The sequence below is a fragment of the Chinchilla lanigera genome, unplaced genomic scaffold (assembly GCF_000276665.1).
Source record: "Chinchilla lanigera isolate Chin_1 unplaced genomic scaffold, ChiLan1.0 scaffold00021, whole genome shotgun sequence".
Lineage (NCBI taxonomy): Eukaryota > Metazoa > Chordata > Mammalia > Rodentia > Chinchillidae > Chinchilla > Chinchilla lanigera.
Genome location: NW_004955422.1, coordinates 20,136,244 through 20,148,307, shown reverse-complemented (window position 1 = coordinate 20,148,307; position 12,064 = coordinate 20,136,244). Strand labels below are relative to the sequence as shown.

Sequence of the window (12,064 nt, the reverse complement as noted above, 5' to 3'; positions counted from 1 at the left end):
GGCGATGGTGCTGGAGACCGCGCTGGCCACGCTGCTGGCCGTGGTGGCGCGGCTCGGGCCGGACGGGGCACGCGGGCCCCTGGACGCAGTGCTGCTGCAGACCCAGGTGCAGGAGAGCTTCGGTTCTCTGCGGCGCTGCTACGCGCAGAGCGGAGGCCCTCACCCCCGCCAGGCCACCTTCCAGGGTCTCTTTCTGCTCTATAATTTGGGTGAGTCGGGTCCTTGCATGTGGGGGTGGGGAGCCCTCCATGAGGACAGTGGAGGCAGTGGAAGGAAAAAGCTTTAAAATCTAACCATTCCCCGGGCATGTGGTACATTTTAAGTCCAGCAGTCTGGGAGGCTGAGGCCGGAGGATTTCAAGTTCAAGGCCGGCACAGGCAATTTAGTGACTTCGTGAAACCCTGCCTCAAAATAAAAGGACTGGGGATGTAGCTCAATGTGAAGGCTGCATGTTCAATCCCTAGTACCAAAACCAACACCTCAACCTCACCCTTTCGGCTTTGGTGATGTTGCTCAGCAGCACAACCAAAAGAGAGAAGGAAGGAAAAGAAAAATACCATTTGCGCCCTCCCAGGAAAGTTAGTGCCCGGGGTCCACCGAGCTGCCACTTGAGACCTCAGCCCTGCCCTTGCCCAATTCTAGGCTTGGTTTTCTTAATAATAAAAGTGGAGGGGGCAAGGCAAGAAAATTGGCCTAAAGTCTGGGGATTTAGCTCAGTGCTGCAGGGCCTGCCTGGCAGGCCCGAGGTCCTCAGTTTGATTCCCCGTACAAAAAAAAAAAAAAAAAAAAAAAAGCCGGGCGTGGTGGCGCATTCCTGTAATCCCAGCACTCTGGAGGCTGAGGCAGGAGGATCCTTGCGAGTTTGAAACCAGCCTGGGCTACAAAGTGAGCTCAAGGCCAGCCAGAACTGCATATCGAGACCCTGTCTCAAAAAGACAAAAAAAAAAAAAAAAAAATTGGTCTAAATAGTGATTTTCAAACTTTTTGTTCATTTGGTTTTTGATACAGGGGCTCACTTACGTAGTTCAGGCTGGCCTTGAATTGACTGTAGCCCAGGCTGGCTCAAACTCGCTACCATGCCCAGCTTGTAAATTGTTTTAGGTGTCATACTATGCTGATTTCACAGCTCACTATTGGGTCAAAAACCTCATTGTGCAAAAGTGGCCCAAGGTTACAGTGTCTGATATCCTGCAAAGGAAGCCAAAGTAGAGTCTCTTCAAGATATGGCCTTCCCTAGCAGAGAGGACAAGGTGTGGCACAGCCAGCTCCCAAGCTGGGTGCAGGGCAACGGAGCAGTAGGAAACCCAAGAAGGCCACGGCATCCTCAAGCCAGCTTCCCATCCTCGCAGGCTCCACAGAAGCCCTGCGAGAGGTCCTTCAACTGCCTGCCGCCCTGCGTGCCTGTCCAGCCCTGCGCATGGCCCTCACTGTGGATTCAGCATTCCGAGAGGGCAACACTGCCCGCCTGTTCCGCCTGCTCCGGAGCCTGCCCTACCTGCAAAGCTGTGCTGTGCAGGGCCATGTGGGCCATGCCCGCCGCCTCGCCCTCGCCCGCCTCACTCATGCCCTGAGTACCTCCAAGGGGCAGACTTTGCCTCTGAGCTTCATGGTCCACCTGCTGGCCCTGGATGGGCTCCACGAAGCGCGAGACCTGTGCCAGGCCCACAGACTGCCCTTGGATGGAGGGGAGAGGGTTGTGTTCCTGAGGGGTCACTATGCTGAGGAAGGGCTCCCGCCTGCAGGAACCTGCCACGTGTTAGTGGGAAGCAAGCTCCAGGGGCGCACCCTGGAGGAAGTGGTCATGACTGAGGAGCAGGATGAGGTGGTGCACAGACCAGCATCCCCCACATGTGGGAGATGTACCTCTCCTAGAGGACTGGGTCAAAGCAATTAGGTTTCTGTTTTCATGATTCCTGGACAATAAAATGAACTTGTTTTATAGGGACTAATCAGTAGATTTTGTTTACTTGGGGTGCACAGAGGGGAGATGACACCAAACATGAGGGAAAGGGAAAGCAGACCTGGCAGGGTCCTCTCCACCCTGCTGATACCTGAAGAGAGGACGTCGTGGTCGGAGTTGGCATCTAGGGCTGACATTGTACATCCCAAATTTTTTTGTCTTTTTGAGACAGGGTCTCACTACATAGTTCAGGCTGGCCTTGAGCTCACTTTGTAGCCCAGGCTGGTCTTGAACTCGCAAAGATCCTCCTGCCTCAGCCTCACAAGTGCTGGGATTATAGGTGTGTGCCACCATGCCTGGCCTTGTACATCCCATCTTACCCGCCCACCACCCGTCTGTGCACTGTGCCCACAAAGAGAAACTCATCTGGACCTGGGTACTTTTCGGGTGTCCACAGCTGGTGGAACTCCCAGCTATTGCCTCAAAAGCTCGAGAGGATGCCATGGTTGTATCCATTCCTGGCCACAGAGGAGACACCCCATGAAAACAGGTGGGAGAGGGTTAGGAGAAAAGGCTGGGGTCAGAGGTCATCCACAGGCCTCAGGGTGTCTGCTGCACCCTCCAGGGCTGCCACCACAATGCTGAGCTGCCTGTGCACCTCAGCCCATTCTTCAGATCCGAGGTTGGTGTTGTTGGCCCTGGAGCAGGCATTGGCCAGGCCGGGAAATGTGGCAACAGAGCCTGTCCGGGGTGCCCAGAGCACATGGCTGATGAGAAAAGGGGCAGGATGAGGGTTAGGGTGGGGTTCAGCCTGGGACACCCTCAGCTGACAAAAGTCCCTTCCACTTGTCTCTGACAATGGGGCTTACAGCAGAGGTGCTAGGAGGACAGGTAGGCTGTAGTCCCAGCTGGGACCAGTGTGCCTCCCCTCCCTGAGCCTAACTCTCAGCAGCTGGACTGTGCTCTAATGCAGTATACCTGACATCCTCCCTCAGGCAGGTAGCCACCATCCAGCTGCACCTCAGGAGCTTTGGGACAGGCTCACCTGTAGTAGCGTTCCTCAGGGAAGGCACGTGGGTTCAGGAAGGCCCGTTCCAAGAGCATCAGCTGGTCGTTGACCATCCGGACCTGCAGGGGGCTGGGCGAGACAGGACCTCCTGGTCACCCAGCAGCCTGCAGCACCTGAGCCCTCCCTGACACCTGCCCACCGCTGTCACTTACTCAGGGCTGCCCTTCTGCAGGTCTGAAATGCGCTGGCCCAGGCCTGTAGCTGCTGCCTCAAACTTCTCCACTGCAGTCACCAGAGGCCCTGAGGGGAACACCCACCCACTGGCTTAGCCTTGGGGATACAGGGCTCCCAGGCCTCTGTGTGTGGGAGCTAAGGGGTTGTCTGTACCCAGACTGATGCTGTGCTGCTCCAAGAGGGCGCTGAGATCTTGCTGGGCGGCCTGCAGGAAGCTTTGGAGGGTTTCGCTGTAGTCACTGACTTTGAGGGGCAGAAAGAAGCTGTCACTGAGTCGAAGAAGCACACTTCCTGCCACCCGGGCCACGGCTTGGTGGCTGCTGAAGTCTGTCGGGAGGACAAAGAGGCCAGCACTCAGTCTGCAGTCCGTCCTTCTCAGGCTGCCTCAGGATGCCCCTTGTCCTCTCCTCACCAGGGTCAACAAACTTCTCCACGTATTCCAAGGTGTCGAAGGCTGTGTGGTAGGTGGGGTAGATCCGGGCCGAGGTCTTGCTCTGGGAGAACAAAGCACAGAGGTGAGGGGCTTGGGGTGGGAGGTGCAAAGTGCCCACAGTGAGCCGCAGTGTGCAGACAGCGTCTCCCTGAGTCCTTGGCACATCCACGAGGGGGTTTCTGGAATTCCCACCTTACAGAGGAGGAAACAGGCTCAGATTTGCCTGCCTGGTTAATAAGAGGTAGAGCTGGGTTGAGTACCTTTGCATAGGAAGAAGCAGCTGAAACTGGACTCGGGGGGACTTTTAATTCCAGCTCCACAACCAAGAAGCAGTGTGACCACAAGGGGGAGAAAGGGATTTGGGGAGCAGCAAATAGGGACACAAGCTGGGCACACTGGATCCCTCATCTCATTGCACCCCACGCCAGTCCCTAAATCTGCCTAATTCCACACAGATGTTTAATAAATGCTCAGATAAAATTCACCCCCACACACACACACCATGTTGTAAGATTTTGGTGTTTCTTATAGCCAGTATCTTGGCATCGGGTGTTTTTCATCCTAAATAACCCATAACACAATAGCGCATCTTATAACCAGTAGTGCCCTACACGTGGTAACACAAGAGGGTGAACACATGATCAAAGAGGGTCAGAAACTTGGCCTAGGTATCACGGGTACTGAGTCAGAAGAAGTAGGTCCTGCAGCCCGCAGGACTGGAGGGGGCTACTCGGGGTGCCGCTCACCCGGTCATAGGTGTAGGCAAGGTCCATGGAAGAGATGCCCAGGAAGTGAACGAAGGGCGCATAGTCACTGCCAGCACCCAGCGTGCCAATACTGCGGAAAGGAAAGGGGTGACATTGGGGGCGCAAGGCCGCCCCATCTGGCGGAGGAGGGTGCTGTCTGGGCTCTAGTCTCACCTGGGGATCACGCCATACACTGGGCTGCTACGGTTGATGTACCGGATCCAGTTGTCATAGATAGTGAGACCGCTGGGGCCTGGTGAGCTGATCTGGCCCAGAAAGGAATCTGATCTCGGGGCTGACCCCTCTCCAACCCCAACAGCAAGGCGAAACCACCGGGTCTCACCTGGATCCCCTGGCTCCAGATTCCCTGTGGCCGGTGAGTCTTACAAGGTGGCCCTGGTCCCGCCCACCCTATAGCCCCGCCCACTCGGGAATCTGCCCCACCCATCCCATGTAGCCTCGCCCTCCCCTTGCACCTCTTTGGCTGCAGAGAAAATGACATTCTGGACAGGGGGCGTCCCCTGCCCCCTAAGGGTAGCATTGGCTGTGAAAGGAACAGAGAAAGACTATGGAACCCAGCTCCTCCCTTTACCCGCCCCAGGCTAGTACCGCCCAGCGTCCGCCCCTTACCGAACACCGAGATGTCCACGTTGATGTAGGCCACCGTGCGCTCCTGCAGCTTGCTGAAGAACTCCTGCGGCCGGGGCGGAGATGCCTCAGTTCGGTGCTGCCCTGCCTGGAATTCCCTTTCCGCCCCCGACCCTGTGGGGCTCACTCACCTCTGTGAATTCCGTGGAGCCAATGAGCCCAAACTCCTCTGCCCCCCAACTGGCGAACATGATCGATCTGCGGGGACGCCAGGTGCCTGGTGCAAGGGTAGAAGAGTTTGGAGGGCAGCGTCCCGCCTCCATCCTGGGATGGCTTAGGGGAAAGGTTGGGGACATGGGGAGGAGGGGAGAGGAGCTGGGAAGGGTGGAGCGGCAGTGACAGGAGGGCTTGGCACCTGCTATGCCAGTCCGTCCTGGAGACTGTCATCCTTCCAGCCTCCTCTCTGTGACAGCCACCCCCAAACCAGACTCCCTGGGTCAGGGGTCCCTTCTGCCAGACACCCCGACACATGTGGTCATGCACCAGGCATGATCTGGGGAGACTTCCAACCATCCCCCTCCCTCCACCAGCCCATAGGACACTGGCTAATAATACATAATGCTCCCCTAAAGCCTAGGTGCCCCTGACTCAGTCCTCACAATAATGTTTCTATTTGATAGTTGAAGAAACTGAGCTACAAAGAAGTAATAAGAACCTTCTGTGGCTGGTAGGGAGAGGTCACAGCTGGTAGGCAGCAGAGTGGGTCCCACGCTGCCTTCCACGGCATCCTGCACCCTGTGCACCTGTAGTCTCGCACCCACACTGCTCTTACCTGGCCCCAGCCCCCTCCCAAGGCTACAGTGGGTCTCACTTTCCTCACCAACCTCCCCTGATGCCACCTGCTCCTGGGTTTGCTCCCAGCTCGATCCCTTTGATCACTCACCTTTTTGTTTGAGATGAAAAAAATTTTTTTTGTCTTTTTGAGACAGGGTCTCAATATGCAGCTCAGGCTGGCCTTGAGCTTACTTTGTAGCCCAGGCTGGTCTTGAACTCACAACGATCCTCCTGCCTCAGCCTCCCAAGTGCTGGGATTAGAGGCATGCGCCACCACGCCCGGCGAAAAACTTTAAAGTATAACATGATTCATTGTATGTTTGCAATTACAAATTCTTGCATGTTTGGACCAAAAATGCATAACCCAAATCTAATCAGACAAATGGAGGAGGAACTTGTGTCAAAATGTCAGGCTTGTGAAAGACAAAGAACAGCTAAGGAACTATTACTGATGAAAGAAGGCAGGTGAGGCACATGGTGTGAACCCCCCCTACCAGACTGTGGACCAGAAGATTCTTTTGCTATAAAGATCGTACTGAGACAATTGACAAAATCATTAATTTTCTGATTCTGATCATCTTACTATGGTTATAAAAAAGAAAAAATGTCCTTGTGTGTGTAGTACTAGAGATTGAACCAAAGGCCTTCTTACTGAGCTACAGCCCCAGCTGTTTTTCATATTTTTTATTTTGAGGCATGATCTCACCAAATTACCCAGGTGGGGACTGAGCTTTCGATCCTCCTGCCACAGCCTCCCAGAGTACTGGGATTACAGGTCTGCACCACCACCTCCAGCAAGAATGTCCTTGTTAGAAAACATAGTGATGTGATTATGGTTAAAGACTCAACACTTCTACATTTTTTAAATACTTCAGAAAAAACATAAATGGATAGCAAACATAGTGAAGCATCTGTAGTCGGGACTGCTAGGATGAAGGGCATACGAGGCTTCTTTGTACTATTTTTGCAGTTAAGTTCAAAATATTTCACAATAAAACACTTGAACAAACAAAAAAAGATAGCCAGATGTGGTGGCGCACACCTGTAATCCCAGCACTCGGAAGGCTGAGGCAGGAGGATCTTTGTGAGTTCAAGACCAACCTGGGCTACAAAGTGAGCTCAAGGGCAGCCTGAACTGCATAGCGAGACCCTGTCTCAAAAAGACAAAAAATAACAAATAAACTAAAAAAAAGAAATCAACAGGTGGATAGTGGAATTCTCATCTCCTCTCTAGATCTGCCTTAAAGCCCTGTTTGTCTTCCCCTCAGCCTGCAGACCCCCAGCCAGCACCCTGTCCCCGAGCCCTGAGGAGCACAAGGCTTTGGGCCGGTCCCCACACACAGACCCTTCCCCACTGGGGTGCACACGGCATTTAAAGCCTGCCCCCCCCCCCGCCATCCTGGTTCTCATCCCGAAGCTTCCCCCGGGACCAAACTCCACCCTCTGCAGCCAGGTTCCTCCATCACCGGGACCTGGACTGCCCCCTCAGCTACCTTGTCCAGCCCTGCCAGCCTTCTTCCCAGCTGCTGCCTCCCTGTCTCCCCTTCCCCATGGAGCTCAAAGGCTGTTCCCATGGAGACCTCCCCCCAGCCGGCCTGGAGCACAGCAGGCAGAGCCTGGGCACTGCCCTGTCACAGCGGCATGCGGCCTGGCTCCATCTGGGCACACTGCTGTGTGCGTCAGTGAACAGTCCAGTCCTCTAACTGCCCAGGGCTCCTGGAGGCCGGGACTGGTGGCCCCCAGGACTTCAGGCCTGATGCAGGAGGGCACTGGAGGTGGGCTGGGATGTCACTAGCTCAGGAAGCAGTGGGCTAATGGGGACCCAGGGCACAGAGCTCCTGGATTGGGGCGGGGGCTGTCTCACCCTTCTTCAGCAGGGTCCCTAGGACACGGGAGATCTCCAGGAGGACAGCGGTGCCACTGCTGGGGTCCACGGCCCCATGCACCCAGCTGTCTCGGTGGTTTCCGTACACCACATAGCGATCTGCCAGGAGGGAGAGTCAGGGAGGCAGAGCTGGAGAGGGGCGGGCGGGGTCGGCCGGGTGGGGCTGTGGCTAGGCAGGGCCCACGGAGGCAGGAGAGGGGGTGGCTGGGGCATGTGCAGAGAGCTCACCAGGCTCCACAGCCCCGCGGATGATGCCCAGGACGTTGGAGGAGTTCCTCAGCACCAGAAGGTTGTGGACGCTCACTTTCACCTGGCTGGGGAAACGTGAATCTTTACCCTGTCCTCTGTTCCCCTGCTAAAAGCAGGAGAAACCGAGGCCCAGGAAGTGAAGGGGACATAGTCCCTTTCCCAGAAGAAGTAAGACAGGCAGCCAGGCTGGAGCCCAGCCCTTCCGGCTGGAGCCCTGCTTTGCATTCACCTGCTCAGTCGGCTGCAGTGGGCACCTCTCATAGGCCCAGCCACTTACTAGACCCTGCGGTGACTGAGACAGAGGGGGACTTGGCTCTGGGTTGCCTCCGTCTCCCGAACCAGGCAGACCACAGGAAGCGGAGGGCCTGGGGGCCAGGGGCACTGCCGGTGGGGGGCTGACACCAGGCAGGAGAGGCAGAGGCCCAGAGGGAGTCAAGAGGCGGGCAGGAGTGTGGAGCGGGGTGGGGAGGGCAGGGGAAACCCCTGGGACGTGGTGCGAGGGTAGCTGTTTCCCCGGCTTCCCCCAAAAGCAAGAGAGATTCAGGGGGTTGGGGGAGGGTTTAGGGGAGAGGAGGCGGAGGAAGGCCAGACCTTGAGGTGGGGAGAGGCAAAGGCAGGAAGGAGAAACGTAATGAGGAAGCGAGGAGCCAGGGAGAGTGGGGCCACTCACCTGTCTTCAGTGAATTTTCCACCTTGCTTGAAGCCAGGCCCCAGCTGGTACTCACAGCTCAGCGCTCCCTGCCAGGACTCAGGGGCGCGGGGCCCCTGGAGGTTGCTGGGGAAAGAGGCCCTGGTGAATCGGGTGTGGCTGGCGCTCGGTGGGGCAAGGGACGGGCAGGGGTCCAGACAGGCTCACCAGAGCAGGTCTTCGGCGTGCTGGAAGCTGATAGGCTGTGCGGGGATGGGAGGAAACCCCGAGGCATTGTCCCAGTTCAGGCGGAAGGAAGAGGGGTGTGCTGGAAGATAGGGAGTCACAGGGTCCCCGAAATACTCATGGTAGGAGCCCCGTTCCACGCCAGAGGGAGGCAGGCCCCAAGAGTAGGGGAAGGTCTCGTTGGGCAAGCTGCGGCCATCGTTGATGTCCCCGGGGTCAGTGTACACCAGCACCCCAGCCACCCCGTGCCTGGCAGCGTTCACAGCCTGCAGGAGGCAGAGAAGGCTGAGCGTCAGGAGAGCCCGGCTGAGCCACGGTCCTGTTCCTTTCCCACCCTCCTCCAGCGGGGCGGGGATGGAGCTTGACACCGGTGGCTGTGCTCCTTGCAACAGCAAAGGGCTGTGGGACACAGCCAAGTTGCTGCCTGTCAGGCGGTCCAGTTAGATAAACAAGGACATCCTGGGATGGAGTATTATGCAGTTGTATAAAAGAACAAGGTACACCATACACCCAAGTTCATAGCACCATTATTTCCAAAAACCAAAAGGCAGAAACATACGAAGTGTCCATTAAGGAACTAATGCTAAACAAAAGGTAGTATATTACATAGCACATTTCTCAAGTTAAAAAAAAATATTATTCCACCTTTATTTTTATTTATTTATTTATTTTTGGTACCGGGAATCGAACTCAGGACCTTGCCAGGCAGGAACTTGCACCACTGAGGAAACCTAGGGTTTCCTCCCATCCCCACATAGCCTATCAGCTATATCCTGGCCCTATTACACCTTTAAAAAGAATAAAATTTGGGGCTGAGGCCATAACTCTGTGACAGAGCATGTGTCTAGCTTGTCCCAATGCCCTGAGTAAGGTTTAATCTCTGATATCAACAACAAAAAATAAATACAGTTCTCATGCAATATCAGTGCACCTTGAAGATATTCTGCTAAGTGAAATAAACCAGACATGAAAGGGCAAACATTGCAGGATTCCATTTCCATGAGGTGGATAGAAAAGCAGAATTCATAGAGGAAACAGAGCAGAGGTCACCGGAGGGGGTCTGAGGTATGAAGAGGAGGTTTTGTTAAGTGGACTTTCTTTTTTGTTTTTGGTACCGGGAATTGAACTCAGGACCTTGCACTTGCCAGGCAGGCGCTTATGCCACTGAGCTATATCCCCGGCCCTAAGTGGACTTTCTAGTGGAGAAAACGGCACGGTTCTGGGTGATGGTTAATTATGTTCATGTATTTCATGCCACTATGCCGTGCACTTAAAAATGTGAAAATTGCTGGTGATGTAGCTCAGCAGCGCAGCACCTGCCTGGCAACCTCAAGGTCCTGAGTTCGATTCCCTGTACCAAAAAGAAAAAAAAGTGGGGCTGGGGATTTAGCTCAGTGGCACAGCGCCTGCCTGGCAAGTGCAAGGTCGTGAGTTTGATTCCCAGTACCAGGAAAAAAAAAAAAAAGAAGAAAAGAAAAGAAAAGAAAAAAAGTAAAAATGGTCAGTTTTGCATTATGTCTCTTTCACCACAGTAAGAATAAAACAGTACCCCCAAAATGCAAAGCCTCCTTTCCTTTTTTCCTTCTCTTTCTTTCTTCTTTTCTTATTTTCTCTTCCTAGCTCATATCAAGGGCACTTTTCCAAACACTTGTGGTAAAATGCAGGCGACGCCCCCTCTTAGCCTTGGTCAGTGGACAGTGCAGTGCTCTCAGACACGTTCTCATAACTGTGCCTCCACTGCAGCCATCAAGCTCCAGAAGAACCACGCCCCTTTTTTTCAGCACCAGGAATTGAACTCAGGACCTCCAACTTGCCAGGCAGGTGCAGTGCTCCTGAGCTATATCCCCCACCCTCTCCAGAACATTTTCATCTTATACTTGTACCCATTCAATGTTTGTTTGTTTGAGATCTCAATATGTAGTGGAGGCTGGCCTTGAACTCAGTGATCTTCCTGCCTCAGCCTCCCAAGTGCTGGGATTATAGGTGCACACCACTATGCCCAGTGACATTAAATCTTTTTTTTTTTTTTTTTTTTTTTGGCTTTTTTCCAGTACCGGGAATCGAACTCACGACTTTGTGCTTGCCAGGCAGGCACTGTGCCACTGAGCTAAATCCCCAGCCCTCAGTGACATTAAATTTTAACTCTCATTCTATACCTCTTTTTTTTTTTCTTTCCAATACTGGAGATGGAGCCCAGGGCCTTCACACTGAGTTACATCCCCAGTCTTTTTATTTTTTATTTTGAGACAGAGTTTCATTAAGTTGTCTAGGCTGGGCTCAAACTTGTGATCCTCCTTCCTCTCAGCCTTCCAGCGTGTGAGGATTACAGTCCTGTACTGTTGCACCCAGCTTTTATACTTTTTTATATTTCAAGGATTTTCAAAGTTTTCTAAGACGTAGATACATAATACCAGTTTAAAAAAAATGGATCGAAGTGAAATGGCAGGGGTGGGCCTACTCTACTACTATATAGCTGAGTAGCAGAGCTCGTGCTAAGCATATATAAGGCCCTGGGTTCTGCCTTTAGCACTAAAAATAAGAAAAATGCCAGGCAAGACATCTCGAGCAATCCGGGTTGGGGACTTGGATTTTTGTCCATAAGGGAAATAGAGAACCAGGCGCCCGTGGGGCCCCTAAGAATGGGCTGAAGCTGAGGTCTGGGCCCGCAGTTAAAGCCTTCAGTGGGAGATCTCAGGTTTCTATGCCCCACCTTAGCAAACTATTCAGTGCTCCACTAACCTTACCTAAAACTGGCAGAAAGGCTTTGGGAACTGTCAACAGAGCTGCAGGAAAATCAGCAAAGAGTAATGGACCCCTCGACAAAGCAAACTTCTCTGCCAAAAAGATGCTTGAGGAGACTGTCAGAGCGCAAATCTCTGTTTCTGCCTCTGAGGACACCGCTCCAGAAATAGAAAAATTCTTTCCCTTCTTTAGATTTTGAGAGCTCTGACCAGCCTGAGGAGCACCAGATCACACAGCTGCCCGTGAGCAGGGCCTGTCCTGGTGCTCGAGGAGGGAGGAGCGCTGAAGAGGCCACTGTAGCTGGGTCCCTTTTCCCTGTGATGATGTCCTCACATCATCTGTTGGGACCCATCTGGGACCCATCTGTTGCAGTCTCCTTCAAGCATTCTTTGTGTCCTGGATGTTGAATTGCCGCCTGCTTGTTATGACACAGATATTTAAATTCCATAGTGGTTTATAGCTTATGTGTATTTGTACAAATAAAGCATTTCTGTGTTTAAAAACAAAAACGGCAGGCATGGTGGCACATGCCTGTAATCCAAGCACTCAGGAGGCTGAGGCAGGAGGATC

General features: G+C 53.6%; 2 protein-coding genes across 2 annotated transcripts in view; one reads left to right on the top strand and one right to left on the bottom strand.

Moving 5' to 3' along the window:
* The window catches only part of Sac3d1 (SAC3 domain containing 1), a gene marked incomplete in the record, with an annotated part of 2,794 nt that extends 845 nt beyond the window's left edge, over window positions 1–1,949 (top strand). Inside the window, 2 exon segments of the mRNA XM_013514235.1 lie at window positions 1–209; window positions 1,350–1,949. Of these exon segments, the coding sequence (XP_013369689.1) occupies window positions 1–209; window positions 1,350–1,894 (754 nt within the window).
* A 388-nt stretch (window positions 1,950–2,337) lies between these two features.
* The window catches only part of Naaladl1 (N-acetylated alpha-linked acidic dipeptidase-like 1), an 11,637-nt gene continuing 1,910 nt past the window's right edge, over window positions 2,338–12,064 (bottom strand). The window contains exons 5-18 of the mRNA XM_005384524.2: window positions 8,735–9,018; window positions 8,549–8,653; window positions 7,858–7,943; window positions 7,609–7,728; window positions 5,102–5,187; window positions 4,953–5,016; window positions 4,799–4,866; window positions 4,497–4,588; window positions 4,323–4,413; window positions 3,556–3,637; window positions 3,297–3,470; window positions 3,122–3,209; window positions 2,946–3,038; window positions 2,338–2,667 (exon numbers count right to left, since the gene is read on the bottom strand). Coding sequence (XP_005384581.1) covers window positions 2,481–2,667; window positions 2,946–3,038; window positions 3,122–3,209; window positions 3,297–3,470; window positions 3,556–3,637; window positions 4,323–4,413; window positions 4,497–4,588; window positions 4,799–4,866; window positions 4,953–5,016; window positions 5,102–5,187; window positions 7,609–7,728; window positions 7,858–7,943; window positions 8,549–8,653; window positions 8,735–9,018 — 1,620 coding nt within the window. The 3' untranslated portion in view covers window positions 2,338–2,480. The remainder of the gene's footprint in view (window positions 2,668–2,945; window positions 3,039–3,121; window positions 3,210–3,296; window positions 3,471–3,555; window positions 3,638–4,322; window positions 4,414–4,496; window positions 4,589–4,798; window positions 4,867–4,952; window positions 5,017–5,101; window positions 5,188–7,608; window positions 7,729–7,857; window positions 7,944–8,548; window positions 8,654–8,734; window positions 9,019–12,064) is intronic.